Source organism: Ammospiza nelsoni, chromosome 29, assembly GCF_027579445.1.
Source record: "Ammospiza nelsoni isolate bAmmNel1 chromosome 29, bAmmNel1.pri, whole genome shotgun sequence".
Lineage (NCBI taxonomy): Eukaryota > Metazoa > Chordata > Aves > Passeriformes > Passerellidae > Ammospiza > Ammospiza nelsoni.
This window is the reverse complement of record NC_080661.1, coordinates 4,600,604-4,618,234: the sequence shown is the minus strand read 5'-3', so window position 1 is coordinate 4,618,234 and position 17,631 is coordinate 4,600,604. Positions and strand designations below refer to the sequence as shown.

General features: G+C 32.2%; 1 protein-coding gene across 1 annotated transcript in view; it reads right to left on the bottom strand.

Annotated features, from left to right (window-relative positions):
* Positions 1-17,631, bottom strand: part of LOC132085228 (maltase-glucoamylase-like) — a 156,398-nt gene that overhangs the window by 47,508 nt on the left and 91,259 nt on the right. Inside the window, 4 exon segments of the mRNA XM_059490594.1 lie at positions 2,344-2,406; positions 6,266-6,373; positions 8,484-8,612; positions 15,630-15,755. Of these exon segments, the coding sequence (XP_059346577.1) occupies positions 2,344-2,406; positions 6,266-6,373; positions 8,484-8,612; positions 15,630-15,755 (426 nt within the window).

Below are 17,631 nucleotides of genomic sequence, written 5' to 3'. Positions count from 1 at the left end.
AATAATTGTCATTAATTGTGGCTAATAAATCAATGAGGGTCAGTAAATTAACTGTGGGAACTAAATAAACAGAATTTCTTGGGTTTTAAATGGGAATTTAATAGGAAAAAATCCGGTACGGCCACTAAAAGCGTGGAACAGCTGAGGGGAATTAATTAATAATTGTCATTAATTGCGGTAATTAAATTAATTATGGTCATTAAATTAAGTATGGGAATTAAATCAGTAGGATTTATTGGGTATTAAATGGGAATTTCATTGGGAAAAGGAGAAATCCGGCACGGCCGCGAAGGCGCGGTAAAGCTGAGGGGAATTCATTAATAATTGTCATTAATTAGGGTTAATAAATCAATGATTGTCATTAAATTAACTATGGGAATTAAATAAACAGGATTTCTTGGGTTTTAAATGGGAATTTAATTGGAAAAAAAAAATCTGGCACAGCAGTGAAAGCGTGGTAAAGCTAAGGAAATTTCATTAATAATTGTAATTAATTAGGGTTAATAAATCAGTGAGGGTCAGTAAATTAATTATGGGAATTAAATCAATAGGATTTATTGGGTATTAAATGGGAATTTCATTGGGAAAAGAAGAAATCCGGCACGGCAGTGAAAGTGTGGTAAAGCTGAGGAAAATTCATTAATAATTGTCATTAATTAGGGTTAATAAATCAATGATGGTCATTAAATTAACTATGGGAATTAAATCAATAGGATTTGTTGGGTTTTAAATGGGAATTTAATTGGGAAAAGAAGAAATCCGGCACGGCCGCGAAGGCGCAGAACAGCTGAGGGGAATTAATTAATAATTGTAATTAATTGCGGTAATTAAATTAATTATGGTCATTAAATTAAGTATGGGAATTAAATCAATAGGATTTATTGGGTATTAAATGGGAATTTCATTGGGAAAAGGAGAAATCCGGCACGGCCGCGAAGGCGCGGTAAAGCTGAGGGGAATTCATTAATAATTGTCATTAATTAGGGTTAATAAATCAATGATTGTCATTAAATTAACTATGGGAATTAAATAAACAGGATTTCTTGGGTCTTAAATGGGAATTTAATTGGAAATAAAAAAAATCCGGCACAGCAGTGAAAGCGTGGTAAAGCTAAGGAAATTTCATTAATAATTGTAATTAATTAGGGTTAATAAATCAGTGAGGGTCAGTAAATTAACTATGGGAATTAAATCAATAGGATTTGTTGGGTTTTAAATGGGAATTTCATTGGGAAAAGAAGAAATCCGGCACGGCCGCGAAGGCGCGGTAAAGCTGCGGGAAATTAATTAATAATTGTCATTAATTAGGGTTAATAAATCAATTATGGTAAATATAATGGTTATTAAATTAATAAAGGTCATGAAATTAACATCAATTATTGGGTTTTAAATGGGAATTTAATTGGGAAAAATCCTGCACGGCCGCGAAGGCGCGGAACAGCTGAGGGAAATTCATTAATAATTGTAATTAATTACAGTTAATAAATCAATTATGGTAATTATAATGGTTATTAAATTAATAAAGATAATGAAATTAACATCAATTATTGGGTTTTAAATGGGAATTTAATTGGAAAAAATCCGGCACGGCTGTGAAAGCGCGGTAAAGCTGAGGGGAATTCATTAATAATTGTAATTAATTACGGTTAATAAATCAATTATGGTAATTATAATGGTTATTAAATTAATAAAGGTCATGAAATTAACAGCATTTATTGGGTTTTAAATGGGAATTTAATTGGGAAAAATCCGGCACGGCCGCGAAGGCGCGGAACAGCTGAGGATAATTCATTAATAATTGTAATTAATTACAGTTAATAATGCAATTATGGTAATTATAATGGTTATTAAATTAATAAAGGTCATGAAATTAACATCAATTATTGGGTTTTAAATGGGAATTTAATTGGGAAAAATCCGGCACGGCTGTGAAAGCGCTGAACAGCTGAGGGGAATTCATTAATAATTGTAATTAATTATGGTAATTAAATTAATTATGGTAATGAAATTAACAGCATTTATTGGGTTTTAAATGGGAATTTAATTGGAAAAAATCCGGCACGGCCGCGAAAGCGCGGTAAAGCTGGGGAGCAAAAAGTAATTAATTATCATTAAATAATGAAGGTAATAAAATTAATTCTAATAATTAATTTAACGGAATTTCTTTCCAGCCAATTGCCCGAGACATTTTTTAATTATTTCTGAATTCTTTGGGATTTTTTGAATTGAATTTTTCAATTTTTTAATTTTCCTGCTAAAAACGAGGAATTTTAAAAGCCAATTAATTTCTAATTAATTAATTAATTAATGTAATTAATTAATGAATCATTAATTAATTTTTACCTCCACTTGGGTGTCCCAGTCCAGAGAATCATTGACAACAACGTTGGGCAGGTCCGGCCACACCTGGGGAATTAATTAAAATAATCCCCATAATTAGCTAATTAAATATGCAAATGGCCTCAAATCAATTAAAAAAAAAAAAGAAATAAATTTTTATTTTTAAATTTTTGGGAATTATTTTTAATTTTCTGGGGGGATTGAACGGATCCTCCTGGGATTTTTAGGGGTAATTAAAAAAAAATGAAATTATTTTATTTTTGGGAATTTGGGGAATTTTGGGGGAAATATTTGGAAATTTTGGGAAAATCTTTGGAATTTTTGGGGAAAATTCGGGGAAATTTTCAGGGAATTGTTTGGGATTTTGGGGGGATTTTGGGGAAAATCTTTGGAATTTTTGGGGAAAAATTCGGGGAAATTTTCAGGGAATTATTCGGGATTTTGTGGGAATTATTTGGAATTTTGGAGAAATTTTAGGGGGAAATATTTGGAATTTTAGGGGGAAATATTTGGAATTTTGGGGGAAATATTTGGAATTTTTGGAGAAAAATTCGGGGAAATTTTCAGGGAATTATTTGGGATTTTGTGGGAATTTGGGGGAAACTCTTTGGGATTTGGGGGGAATTTTTTGGAATTTTGGGGGGAAATTTTGGGTGAAATATTTGGAATTTTTGGGAAAATATTTGGAATTTTTGGGGAAAATTCGGGGAAATTTTCAGGGAATTATTTGGGATTTTGTGGGAATTTGGGAGAATTATTTGGAATTTTGGGGGGAAATTTTGGGGGAATTTTGGGGGAAATTTGGAGGAAAATCTTTGGGATTTGGGAGAATTTTGGGGGGAATTTTAGGGGGAATTATTTGGAATTTTGGGGAAATTTTAGGGGGAAATATTTGGAATTTTGGGGGAAATATTTGGAATTTTGGGGGGATTTTGGGGGGGATTTTAGGGGAATCTTTGGGAAATTTTGGGGGAAAATATTTGGAATTTTTGGAGAAAAATTCAGGGAAAATTTCAGGGAATTATTTGGAATTTTGTGGGAATTTGGGGGAATTATTTGGAATTTTGGAGAAATTTTAGGGGGAAATATTTGGAATTTTGGGGGGATTTTGGGGGAAATTTTGGGGAAAATATTTGGGAATTTTGGGGAAAATATTTGGAATTTTTGGAGAAAAATTTGGGGAAATTTTCAGGGAGTTATTTGGGATTTTGTGGGAATTTGGGGAAAACACTTTGGGATTTGGGGGGAATTATTTGGAATTTTGGGGGAATTTTTGGGGGAAATATTTGGAAATTTGGGGAAAATATTTGGAATTTTTGGAGACAAATTCGGGGAAATTTTCAGGGAATTGTTTGGGATTTTGGGGGGATTTTGGGGAAAATATTTGGAATTTTGGGGGAAAAATTCGGGGAAATTTTCAGGGAATTATTCGGGATTTTGTGGGAATTATTTGGAATTTTGGAGAAATTTTAGGGGGAAATATTTGGAATTTTTGGGGAAAATATTTGGAATTTTTGGGGAAAAATTCGGGGCAATTTTCAGGGAATTATTTGGGATTTTGTGGGAATTATTTGGAATTTTGGAGAAATTTTAGGGGGAAATATTTGGAATTTTTGGGGAAAATATTTGGAATTTTTGGGGGAAATATTTGGAAATTTTGGAGAAAAATTCGGGGAAATTTTCAGGGAATTATTTGGAATTTTGGGGGAATTTGGGGAATTATTTGGAATTTTGGAGAAATTTTAGGGGGAAATATTTGGAATTTTGGGGGGATTTTGGGGGAAATTTTAGGGGGAAATATTTGGAAATTTTGGGGGAAATATTTGGAATTTTTGGAGAAAAATTTGGAAAAATTTTCAGGGAATTATTTGGGATTTTGTGGGAATTTGGGGAAAATTTGTGATTTGGGGGGAATTATTTGGAATTTTGGGGGGAAATTTTGGGGGAATTTTGGGGGAAATTTGGAGGAAAATCTTTGGGATTTGGGAGAATTTTGGGGGGAATTTTAGGGGGGAATTATTTGGAATTTTGGGGAAATTTTAGGGGGAAATATTTGGAATTTTGGGGGAAATATTTGGAATTTTGGGGGGATTTTGGGGGGGATTTTAGGGGAATCTTTGGGAAATTTTGGGGGAAATATTTGGAATTTTTGGAGAAAAATTCGGGGAAATTTTCAGGGAGTTATTTGGAATTTTGTGGGAATTTGGGGGAATTATTTGGAATTTTGGAGAAATTTTAGGGGGAAATATTTGGAAATTTTGGGGAAAATATTTGGAATTTTTGGAGACAAATTCGGGGAAATTTTCAGGGAATTGTTTGGGATTTTGGGGGGATTTTGGGGAAAATATTTGGAATTTTTGGGGAAAAATTCGGGGAAATTTTCAGGGAATTATTCGGGATTTTGTGGGACTTATTTGGAATTTTGGAGAAATTTTAGGGGGAAATATTTGGAATTTTTGGGGGAAATATTTGGAAATTTTGGAGAAAATTCAGGGAAATTTTCAGGGAATTATTTGGGATTTTGTGGGAATTTGGGGGAATTATTTGGAATTTTGGGGGGAAATATTTGGAATTTTGGGGGAATTTTGGGGGAAATTTTGGGAGAAAATATTTGGATTTTTGGGGGATTTTGAGGAAATTTTTTGGAGAAATTTTTGTGGGGAAATCTTTGGGAGTTTTGGGAAATTTGGGGGAAAATATTCGGAAATTTTGGGGAAAAATTCGGGGAAATTTTCAGGGAATTATTTGGAATTTTGGGGGAATTTTAGGGGGAATATTTGGAATTTTGGGGGGATTTTGGGAGGATTTTGGGGGAAATTTTGGGAGAAAATATTTGGATTTTTTGGGGATTTTGGGGGAATTTTTGGAGAAATTTTTGTGGGGAAATCTTTGGGAGTTTTGGGAAATTTTGGGGAAAATATTTGGAATTTTTGGGGAAAAATTCGGGGAAATTTTCAGGGAATTATTTGGGATTTTGTGGGAATTTGGGGGAAACTCTTTGGGATTTGGGGGGAATTTTTTGGAATTTTGGGGGGAAATTTTGGGGAAAATATTTGGAATTTTTGGGGAAAATATTTGGAATTTTTGGGGAAAAATTCGGAGAAATTTTCAGGGAATTATTTGGGATTTTGTGGGAATTTGGGAGAATTATTTGGAATTTTGGGGGGAAATTTTGGGGGAATTTTGGGGGAAATTTGGAGGAAAATCTTTGGGATTTGGGAGAATTTTGGGGGGAATTTTAGGGGGAATTATTTGGAATTTTGGGGAAATTTTAGGGGGAAATATTTGGAATTTTGGGGGAAATATTTGGAATTTTGGGGGTATTTTGGGGGGGATTTTAGGGGAATCTTTGGGAAATTTTGGGGGAAAATATTTGGAATTTTTGGAGAAAAATTCAGGGAAAATTTCAGGGAATTATTTGGGATTTTGTGGGAATTTGGGAGAATTATTTTGAATTTTTGAGAAATTTTAGGGGGAAATATTTGGAATTTTGGGGGGATTTTAGGGGGGATTTTGAGAGAAAATATTTTGGATTTTTGGGGATTTTGGGGGAATTTTTGGAGAAATTTTTGTGGGGAAATCTTTGGGAATTTTGTGAAATTTTGGGGGAAAATATTTGGAATTTTTCGGAAAAATATTTGGAATTTTGGAAAAATTTTAGGGGAAATATTTGGAATTTTGGGGGGGATTTTAGGGGAATCTGGGATTTTGGGGGAATTTTTGGAGAAATTTTTGTGGGGAAATCTTTGGGAATTTTGTGAAATTTTGGGGGAAAATATTTGGAATTTTTGGGGAAAACATTTGGAATTTTGGAGAAATTTTAAGGGGAAATATTCGGAATTTTGGAGGGAATTTTGTGAGAAATTTTGGATGGTATTTGGGGGGATTTTGGGGTGAATTTGGGGGAAAAAATTGGAATTTGGACCTTGGCGAAGATGATTTGGTCGCTGTTGGGCCACTTGATGAAGACGTCGCGCTGCAGCCCCCGCTCGTACGCCGGGTAATTCGTCTCGTTGGCCGAGATCGCCGGGTCCTGAAAACCACAATTCATTTCAATATAAAAAATTGAAATTTTTAAAAATTAATTTTAAATTCATTTTAAAAAATAAAACGAAATTATGGAGTTTTAATGTTAAAATTTTAATGCAATTTCCTTTTTTTTTGGTTAAATTTGATTTTACTTCCGGTTCTTAATTGAGTTTTAATTCTAGTTTTAAATTGATTTTAATTTTATTATTATGTGAAATTTAATTTTAAATTCTAAATTTAATTTTCAATTTTAATATTGAAGTCCGCCCCCTCTATTTAAGCCCCGCCCCTTTAGTGCTGACATCATCACCAGGATGAGCCCAAATCTCATCTTCTCCTTTAGCTCCGCCCCCTTTCCGCCATCTTTAACAGTGACATCATCACCAAAATGAGCCGAATCTCAATTTTCCCTTTAGCCCCGCCCCTTTTGCCAGCCCCGCCCCTTTGTGTATGACGTCATCCTCAGAATGCGCACCAAACTCATCTTTTCCTTTAGCCCCGCCCCTCTCTAAACCCCGCCCCTTTCTGGGATGATGTCATCACCAGGAAAAGAGCGAATCTCATTTTTGGCTTTAGCCCCGCCCCCTTTTTGGCATGGCCCGCCCCCTCTATTTAAGCCCCGCCCCTTTAGTGCTGACATCATCACCCGGATGAGCCCGAACCTCATCTTTTCCTTTAGCCCCGCCCCCCTTCCCCCATATTTCACAATGACATCATCACCAAAACGGGCACGAATCTCATTTGCTTTTTTAGCCCCGCCCCCTTTTTGCTAGCCCCGCCCCTTCAGGGATGACATCATCACCAGGGTGAGCCTGAATCTCACCTGTTGGTTTAGCCCCGCCCCTCTCTTTAAGCCCCACCCCTTTCAGGAATGATGTCATCACAAGGATGAGCACGAATCTCATTTTCCCTTTAGCCCCGCCCCCTTTTGCAAGCCCCGCCCCTTTGTGTATGACGTCATCCTCAGAATGCGCACCAAACTCATCTTTTCCTTTAGCTCCGCCCCTCTCTAAACCCCGCCCCTTTCTGGGATGATGTCATCACCAGGAAAAGAGCGAATCTCATTTTTGGCTTTAGCCCCGCCCCCTTTTTTGGCATGGCCCGCCCCCTCTATTTAAGCCCCGCCCCTTTAGTGCTGACATCATCACCAGGATGAGCACAAATCTCATCTTCTCCTTTAGCCCCGCCCCCTTTCCGCCATCTTTGGCTATGACGTCATCCCCAAAACGAGCCCAAATCTCATTCATTTTCCCCTTTAGCTCCGCCCCTTTGTTTTTATCAAGTCCCACCCCTTTTAGGGATGACGTCATCACCAGGCTGAGCCCGAACCTCATCTTTTCCTTTAGCCCCGCCCCCTTTCCCCCATATTTCACAATGACATCATCACCAAAACGGGCACGAATATCATTTGCTTTTTTAGCCCCGCCCTGATTTTGCTAGCCCCGCCCATCAGGGGGTGACGTCATCACCAGGATGAGCCTGAATCTCACCTTTTGGTTTAGCCCCGCCCCTCTCTTTAAGCCCCACCCCTTTCAGGGATGATGTCATCACCGAGCTAAGTTCTAAGAGCGTTTTTTTCCTTTAGCCCCGCCCCCTTTGGGCAAGCCCCGCCCCTGAGGGTGTGACGTCATCACCAGGATGAGCAGGAAGCGCATTCCGCGGGCCCGGATGTGGCGCACGAGCTGCGGAAGGTTCTGGAAGCGGCGGCTGAGGGGGACGCCCATCTTTGGCTTTATCCCCGCCCCTTCTCTGTAAGCTCCGCCCCCTCTCTTTAAGCTCTGCCCCTTTCGTGATGACGTCATCGCTTGGATGAGGACAAATCTCTTCTCCTTTAGCTCCGCCCCCTTTCCGCCATCTTTGGCTATGACGTCATCCCCAAAACGAGCCCAAATCTCATTTTCTGCTTTAGCCCCGCCCCTTTTCCACAAGCCCCGCCCCTTCAGGGGTGACGTCATCACCACGATGCGCCCGAACCTCATCTTTTCCTTTAGCCCCGCCCCCTTTCCCCCATATTTCACAATGACATCATCACCAAAACGGGCCCGAATCTCAATTTTCCCTTTAGCCCCGCCCCTTTTCCACAAGCCCCGCCCCTGAGGGTGTGACGTCATCACCAGGATGAGCACGAAGCGCATTCCGCGGGCGCGGATGTCGCGCACGAGCTGCGGAAGGTTCTGGAAGCGCGGGCTGAGGGTGAAGTCGAGCTGGCGCTCCATGTAATCGATGTCGGCGTATTGCACGTCCTGGCCAAAAAATGGAATTAAAAACGGGAAAAAAATGGAATTAAAAACGGGAAAAAATGGAATTGAAAATGGGAAAAAATGGAATTGAAAATGGGAAAAAACGGAATTGAAAATGGGAAAAAATGGAATTTAAAACGGGTAAAAACGGAATTGAAAATGGGAAAAAACGGATTAAAAAATGGGAAAAAACGGAATTTAAAACGGGAAAAAATGGAATGAAAAACGGGAAAAACGGAATTTGAAAAGGTAAAAAACGGAATTTAAAACGGGAAAAAATGGAATTTAAAACGGGAAAAAAATGGAATTAAAATGGGAAAAAAAATGGAATTAAAAATGGGAAAAAACGGAATTAAAATGGGAAAAAATGGAATTTAAAATGGGAAAAAATGGAATTAAAAACGGGAAAAATGGAATTTAAAATGGGAAAAAATGGAATTTAAAATGGGAAAAAATGGAATTAAAATGGGAAAAAATGGAATTTAAAATGGGAAAAAATGGAATTTAAAATGGGAAAAAATGGAATTAAAAATGGGAAAAAACGGAATTGAAAATGGGAAAAAACGGATTAAAAAATGGGAAAAAACGGAATTTAAAACGGGAAAAAATGGAATGAAAAACGGGAAAAACGGAATTTGAAAAGGGAAAAAACGGAATTTAAAACGGGAAAAAATGGAATTTAAAACGGGAAAAAAATGGAATTAAAATGGGAAAAAATGGAATTTAAAATGGGAAAAAACGGAATTTAAAACGGGAAAAAATGGAATTTAAAACAGCAAAAAAATGGAATTAAAATGGGAAAAAAAATGGAATTAAAAATGGGAAAAAACGGAATTTAAAATGGGAAAAAATGGAATTAAAAATGGGAAAAAACGGAATTTAAAATGGGAAAAAATGGAATTTAAAACGGGAAAAAATGGAATTGAAAACGGGAAAAATGGAATTTAAAATGGGAAAAAATGGAATTTAAAATGGGAAAAAATGGAATTTAAAACGGGAAAAAAATGGAATTAAAAACGGGAAAAATGGAATTTAAAATGGGAAAAAATGGAATTTAAAATGGGAAAAAATGGAATTAAAAACGGGAAAAATGGAATTTAAAATGGGAAAAAACGGAATTGAAAATGGGAAAAAATGGAATGAAAAACAGGAAAAACGGAATTTAAAAAGGGAAAAAACGGAATTAAAAACGGGAAAAAATGGAATGAAAAACAGGAAAAACGGAATTTAAAAAGGGAAAAAACGGAATTTAAAACGGGAAAAAAATGGAATTAAAAACGGGAAAAAATGGAATTTAAAATGGGAAAAAATGGAATTTAAAATGGGAAAAAATGGAATTAAAAACGGGAAAAATGGAATTTAAAATGGGAAAAAACGGAATTTAAAACGGGAAAAAATGGAATGAAAAACGGGAAAAACGGAATTTAAAAAGGGAGAAAACGGAATTTAAAACGGGAAAAAATGGAATTTAAAACAGCAAAAAAATGGAATTAAAATGGGAAAAAATGGAATTAAAAATGGGAAAAAACGGAATTTAAAATGAGAAAAAACAGAATTAAAAATGGGAAAAAACGGAATTGAAAATGGGAAAAAACGGATTAAAAAATGGGAAAAAACGGAATTTAAAACGGGAAAAAATGGAATGAAAAACGGGAAAAACGGAATTTGAAAAGGGAGAAAACGGAATTTAAAACGGGAAAAAATGGAATTTAAAATGGGAAAAAACGGAATTTAAAACGGGAAAAAATGGAATTAAAACGGGAAAAAACGGAATTTAAAATGGGAAAAAAAGGAATTTAAAATGGGAAAAAACGGAATTTAAAACGGGAAAAAATGGAATTTAAAACAGCAAAAAAATGGAATTAAAATGGGAAAAAAAATGGAATTAAAAATGGGAAAAAACGGAATTTAAAATGGGAAAAAATTGAATTTAAAACGGGAAAAAACGGAATTTAAAATGGGAAAAAAAGGAATTAAAATGGGAAAAAACAGAATTAAAAACGGGAAAAAACGGAATTGAAAATGGGAAAAAACGGAATTAAAATGGGAAAAAACGGAATTTAAAACGGGAAAAATGGAATTTAAAACGGGAAAAAATGGAATGAAAAACGGGAAAAACGGAATTTAAAATGGGAAAAAATGGAATTTAAAACAGCAAAAAAATGGAATTAAAATGGGAAAAAAAATGGAATTAAAAATGGGAAAAAACGGAATTTAAAACGGGAAAAAATGGAATTTAAAACGGGAAAAAATGGAATTGAAAACGGGAAAAATGGAATTTAAAATGGGAAAAAATGGAATTTAAAATGGGAAAAAATGGAATTTAAAATGGGAAAAAATGGAATTAAAATGGGAAAAAATGGAATTTAAAATGGGAAAAAATGGAATTTAAAATGGGAAAAAATGGAATTAAAAATGGGAAAAAACGGAATTGAAAATGGGAAAAAACGGATTAAAAAATGGGAAAAAACGGAATTTAAAACGGGAAAAAATGGAATGAAAAACGGGAAAAACGGAATTTGAAAAGGGAAAAAACGGAATTTAAAACGGGAAAAAAATGGAATTAAAATGGGAAAAAAAAATGGAATTAAAAATGGGAAAAAACGGAATTTAAAACGGGAAAAAATGGAATTAAAAACGGGAAAAATGGAATTTAAAATGGGAAAAAATGGAATTTAAAACGGGAAAAAATGGAATTAAAAACAGGAAAAACGGAATTTAAAAAGGGAAAAAACGGAATTTAAAACGGGAAAAAAATGGAATTAAAAACGGGAAAAAATGGAATTTAAAATGGGAAAAAATGGAATTAAAAATGGGAAAAAACGGAATTTAAAACGGGAAAATATGGAATTTAAAACGGGAAAAAATGGAATTAAAAATGGGAAAAAACGTAATTTAAAACGGGAAAAAATGGAATTGAAAATGGGAAAAAACGGAATTTAAAATGGGAAAAAATGGAATTGAAAATGGGAAAAAAAGGAATTGAAAACGGGAAAAAACGGAATTGAAAATGGGAAAAAACGGATTAAAAAATGGGAAAAAATGGAATGAAAAACGGGAAAAACGGAATTTAAAAAGGGAGAAAACGGAATTTAAAACGGGAAAAAATGGAATGAAAAACGGGAAAAATGGAATTTAAAATGGGAAAAAATGGAATTTAAAACGGGAAAAAATGGAATGAAAAACAGGAAAAACGGAATTTAAAAAGGGAAAAAACGGAATTTAAAACGGGAAAAAAATGGAATTAAAAACGGGAAAAAATGGAATTTAAAATGGGAAAAAATGGAATTTAAAATGGGAAAAAATGGAATTAAAAACGGGAAAAAATGGAATTTAAAACGGGAAAAAAATGGAATTAAAAACGGGAAAAATGGAATTTAAAATGGGAAAAAATGGAATTTAAAATGGGAAAAAATGGAATTAAAAACGGGAAAAAATGGAATTTAAAATGGGAAAAAACGGAATTGAAAATGGGAAAAAATGGAATGAAAAACAGGAAAAACGGAATTTAAAAAGGGAAAAAACGGAATTAAAAACGGGAAAAAATGGAATGAAAAACAGGAAAAACAGAATTTAAAAAGGGAAAAAACGGAATTTAAAATGGGAAAAAAATGGAATTTAAAACGGGAAAAAAATGGAATTAAAATGGGAAAAAAAATGGAATTAAAAATGGGAAAAAACGGAATTTAAAACGGGAAAAAATGGAATTAAAAACGGGAAAAATGGAATTTAAAATGGGAAAAATGGAATTTAAAATGGGAAAAAATGGAATTTAAAATGGGAAAAAACGGAATTTAAAACGGGAAAAAATGGAATTTAAAACAGCAAAAAAATGGAATTAAAATGGGAAAAAAAATGGAATTAAAAATGGGAAAAAATTGAATTTAAAACGGGAAAAAACGGAATTGAAAATGGGAAAAAAAGGAATTAAAATGGGAAAAAACAGAATTAAAAACGGGAAAAAACGGAATTGAAAATGGGAAAAAACGAATTTAAATGGGAAAAAACGGAATTTAAAACGGGAAAAATGGAATTTAAAATGGGAAAAAATGGAATTTAAAATGGGAAAAAATGGAATTAAAAATGGGAAAAAACGGAATTGAAAATGGGAAAAAATGGATTAAAAAATGGGAAAAAATGGAATTTAAAACGGGAAAAAATGGAATGAAAAACGGGAAAAACGGAATTTAAAACGGGAAAAAATGGAATTTAAAATGGGAAAAAATGGAATTTAAAACAGGAAAAAATGGAATTTAAAATGGGAAAAAATGGAATTAAAAATGGGAAAAAACAGAATTAAAAATGGGAAAAAACGGAATTGAAAATGGGAAAAAACGGATTAAAAAATGGGAAAAAACGGAATTTAAAACGGGAAAAAATGGAATGAAAAACAGGAAAAACGGAATTTAAAAAGGGAAAAAACGGAATTTAAAATGGGAAAAAATGGAATTTAAAATGGGAAAAAACGGAATTGAAAATGGGAAAAAACGGATTAAAAAATGGGAAAAAACGGAATTGAAAATGGGAAAAAACGGATTAAAAAATGGGAAAAAACGGAATTTAAAACGGGAAAAAATGGAATTTAAAACGGGAAAAAAATGGAATTAAAAACGGGAAAAAACGGAATTTAAAACGGGAAAAAATGGAATTTAAAACAGCAAAAAAATGGAATTAAAATGGGGAAAAAAATGGAATTAAAAATGGGAAAAAACGGAATTTAAAACGGGAAAAAATGGAATTAAAAACGGGAAAAATGGAATTTAAAATGGGAAAAAATGGAATTTAAAACGGGAAAAAATGGAATTAAAACGGGAAAAAATGGAATTAAAAATGGGAAAAAATGGAATTTAAAATGGGAAAAAATGGAATTAAAAACGGGAAAAAACGGAATTTAAAATGGGAAAAAATGGAATTTAAAACGGGAAAAAAATGGAATTAAAAACGGGAAAAATGGAATTTAAAATGGGAAAAAATGGAATTTAAAATGGGAAAAAATGGAATTAAAAACGGGGAAAAATGGAATTTAAAATGGGAAAAAACGGAATTTAAAATGAGAAAAAACAGAATTAAAAATGGGAAAAAACGGAATTGAAAATGGGAAAAAACGGATTAAAAAATGGGAAAAAACGGAATTTAAAACGGGAAAAAATGGAATGAAAAACGGGAAAAACGGAATTTGAAAAGGGAAAAAACGGAATTTAAAACGGGAAAAAATGGAATTTAAAACGGGAAAAAAATGGAATTAAAATGGGAAAAAAAATGGAATTAAAAATGGGAAAAAACGGAATTAAAATGGGAAAAAATGGAATTTAAAATGGGAAAAAACGGAATTAAAAACGGGAAGAAATGGAATTTAAAATGGGAAAAAATGGAATTAAAAACGGGAAAAAACGGAATTTAAAATGGGAAAAAACGGAATTTAAAATGGGAAAAAATGGAATTAAAAACGGGAAAAAACGGAATTGAAAATGGGAAAAAATGGAATTTAAAACAGCAAAAAAATGGAATTAAAATGGGAAAAAAAATGGAATTAAAAATGGGAAAAAACGGAATTTAAAACGGGAAAAAATGGAATTTAAAACGGGAAAAAATGGAATTAAAAATGGGAAAAATGGAATTTAAAATGGGAAAAAATGGAATTTAAAATGGAATTTAAAATGGAATTTAAAACGGGAAAAAACGGAATTTAAAACGGGAAAAAAATGGAATTAAAAACGGGAAAAAACGGAATTAAAATGGGAAAAAATGGAATTTAAAACGGGAAAAATGGAATTTAAAACGGGAAAAAATTGAATGAAAAACGGGAAAAACGGAATTTAAAATGGGAAAAAACGGAATTTAAAACGGGAAAAAATGGAATTTAAAACAGCAAAAAAATGGAATTAAAATGGGAAAAAATGGAATTAAAAACGGGAAAAAATGGAATTAAAACCGGGAAGAAACGGAATTAAAAATGGGAAAAAACGAAATTTAAAACAGGAAAAAACGGAATTTAAAACAGGAAAAAACGGAATTTAAAACAGCAAAAAAATGGAATTTAAAAATGGAAAAAATGGGAGAATTAAAAATTGGGGGGAAAAAAGGGAAAAAAGAAGAAAATAATTGGGGAAAGGGGGAAATGGGAAAATTAAAAATATTTTGGGGGAAAATAATGGGAAAAGTAATGGGAAGGAAAAAGAGAATTTTGAATTAAATTTTATATTAAATATTTCATAGTATATAAATACGTGTCAAATTTTATAGAGATTTTTAGATATTGTATAAATATTTTAATTTAAATTTTATATTAAATATTCCACTGTATATAAATACGTGTCAAATTTTATAGAGATTTTTATCTATTGTATAAATATTTTAAAATAAATATAAAATTTATATTTTTATAAATATTTTTGGAGGTTTCTAAGCTCACCAAGGGGGTCTGGGCCTGGTTCGTGTCCTGATATTTGAAATATTTTAATTTTATTTTATACAGATTTTTATGTAATATATGAATATTTAAAAATAAATATGAAATTTATTTTATAGAGATTTTTATATAATATATAAATATTTTAAAATAAATATAAAATTTATATTTTTGTAAATATGTGATATATAAATATTTTAAAATAAAAATGAAATTGATATTATACAGATTTTTATGTGATATATAAATATTTAAAAATAAATATAAAATTCATATTTTTATAAATATTTTTGGTGGTTTCTGAGCTCACCAAGGGGGTCTGGGCCTGGTTCATCTCCTGATATTTGTAATATTTTAATTTTATTTTATACAGATTTTTATATAATATATAACTATTTAAAAATAAATATAAAATTGATTTTTTTTTGTATTTTTTTGAATATTTTTGTGGATTTCTCACCAGGGGGATCTGGGCCTGGCTCATCTGCTGATATTTGTAATATTTTAATTTTATTTTATAGAGATTTTTATATAATATATAACTATTTAAAAATAAATATAAAATTGATTTTTTTTTTGTATTTTTTTGAATATTTTTGTGGATTTCTCACCAGGGGGATCTGGGCCTGGCTCATCCCCTGCACGAGTTCGGCGATTTCGGCGTCGTTTTTGTAGCCGTAACGGCAAAGTTGGAATCCCAGCGACCAATAGGGCGGCAGAACCGGCCGGCCAATCAGCTGCGAGGAAAAAATTTAAATTTAAATTTTGGGAGAATTTAAAAAAAAATTTAAAAGAAACAGATTAAAAAATCCCCCAAAAATTCACCAAAAATATCCCAAAAAATCTGCCCCAAAACCCCAAAAATTTCTCACAAATCAACTAAAAATCCACTGAAAAATCACAAAAATTTACTCGCAAAATTGGGGCAAAAAGTAAAAAAATTCACTCAAAAATGCCAACTAATTTGCCCCCAAAATTCCAAAAAAAACCCCAAAAAATAAGAAAAATTTAGAAAAAATCATCAAAAAATCCCCAAAATCCCCAAAAAATTACTCAAAAATACAACCAAAAAATTTTTAAAAATTCACTCAAAAATCCCAAAAATTTCCTTGCAAAATTTGGCCAAAAATCCGAAAAAATCCCAAAAAATTTACAAAAAAAATTTTTAATAAATTCCAAAAAATCCCAAAAATTTCCTTGCAAAATTTGGCCAAAAATCCGAAAAAATTCCAAAAATTTACTCCAAAAATTAAAAAAAAATCCCAAAAATTTCCTCACAAAATTCAGCCAAAAAATCCCAAAAAATCCCCAAAAATTTAGGATAAAATTTCAAAAAAAACCCTAAAACATCCCAAAAAAATTACTCACAAAATTCGGCCCAAAAATCCAAAAAAATCCCCAAAAATTTACGAAAAAATTCCAAAAAAATCCCAAAAAATCCCCCAAAAATTTACTCACAATATTCGGCCAAAAATCCCAAAAAATCCCCAAAAATTTACGAAAAAAATCCAAAAAAATCCCCAAAAATCCCCAAAAATTTAGGATAAAATTCCAAAAAAATCTCAAAAAATCCCCAAATAATTACTCACAAAATTCGGCCAAAAATCCGAAAAAATCCCAAAAATTTACTCACAAAATTCGACTAAAAATCCCCAAAAATTCCCAAAATTTAGGATAAAATTTTAAAAAAATCCCAAAAAATCCCCCAAAATTTAGGATAAAATTAAAAAAAAAAAAAACGAAAAAATCCCCAAAATTTACTCACAAAAATTAAAAAAAAAATCCCAAAAAAATCCCAAAAATTTACTCACAATATTCGGCCAAAAATCCCAAAAAATCCCAAAAATTGACTCCAAAAATTAAAAAAAAAAAATCCCCAAAAATTCCAAAAATGTCCTCACAAAATTCGGGCAAAAATCCTAAAAAATCCCCAAAAATTGACTCCAAAAATTCAGCAAAAAATCAAAAAAAAAATCCCCAAAAATTTCCGAAAAAATTTTTAAAAAATCCGAAAAAATCCCCAAAAATTGACTCCAAAAATTCAGCAAAAAATCCCAAAAAAATCCCAAAAAAATTTACTCAAAAATTTAAAAAAAAATCCGAAAAAATCCCCAAAAATTTCCGAAAAAATTCCAAAAAAACCCCGAAAAAATCCCAAAAATTTACTCACAATATTCGGCCAAAAATCCCAAAAAATTCCCCAAAATTTACGAAAAAAATCCAAAAAAATCCCCCAAAATCCCCAAAAATTTAGGATAAAATTCCAAAAAAATCTCAAAAAATCCCCAAATAATTACTCACAAAATTCGGCCAAAAATCCGAAAAAATCCCAAAAATTTACTCACAAAATTTGGCCAAAAATCCCAAAAAATCCCAAAAATTTACTCACAAAAATTAAAAAAAAAATCCCAAAAAAATCCCAAAAATTTACTCACAATATTCGGCCAAAAATCCCAAAAAATCCCAAAAATTGACTCCAAAAATTAAAAAAAAAAATCCCCAAAAATTCCAAAAATGTCCTCACAAAATTCGGGCAAAAATCCTAAAAAATCCCCAAAAATTGACTCCAAAAATTCAGCAAAAAATCAAAAAAAAAATCCCCAAAAATTTCCG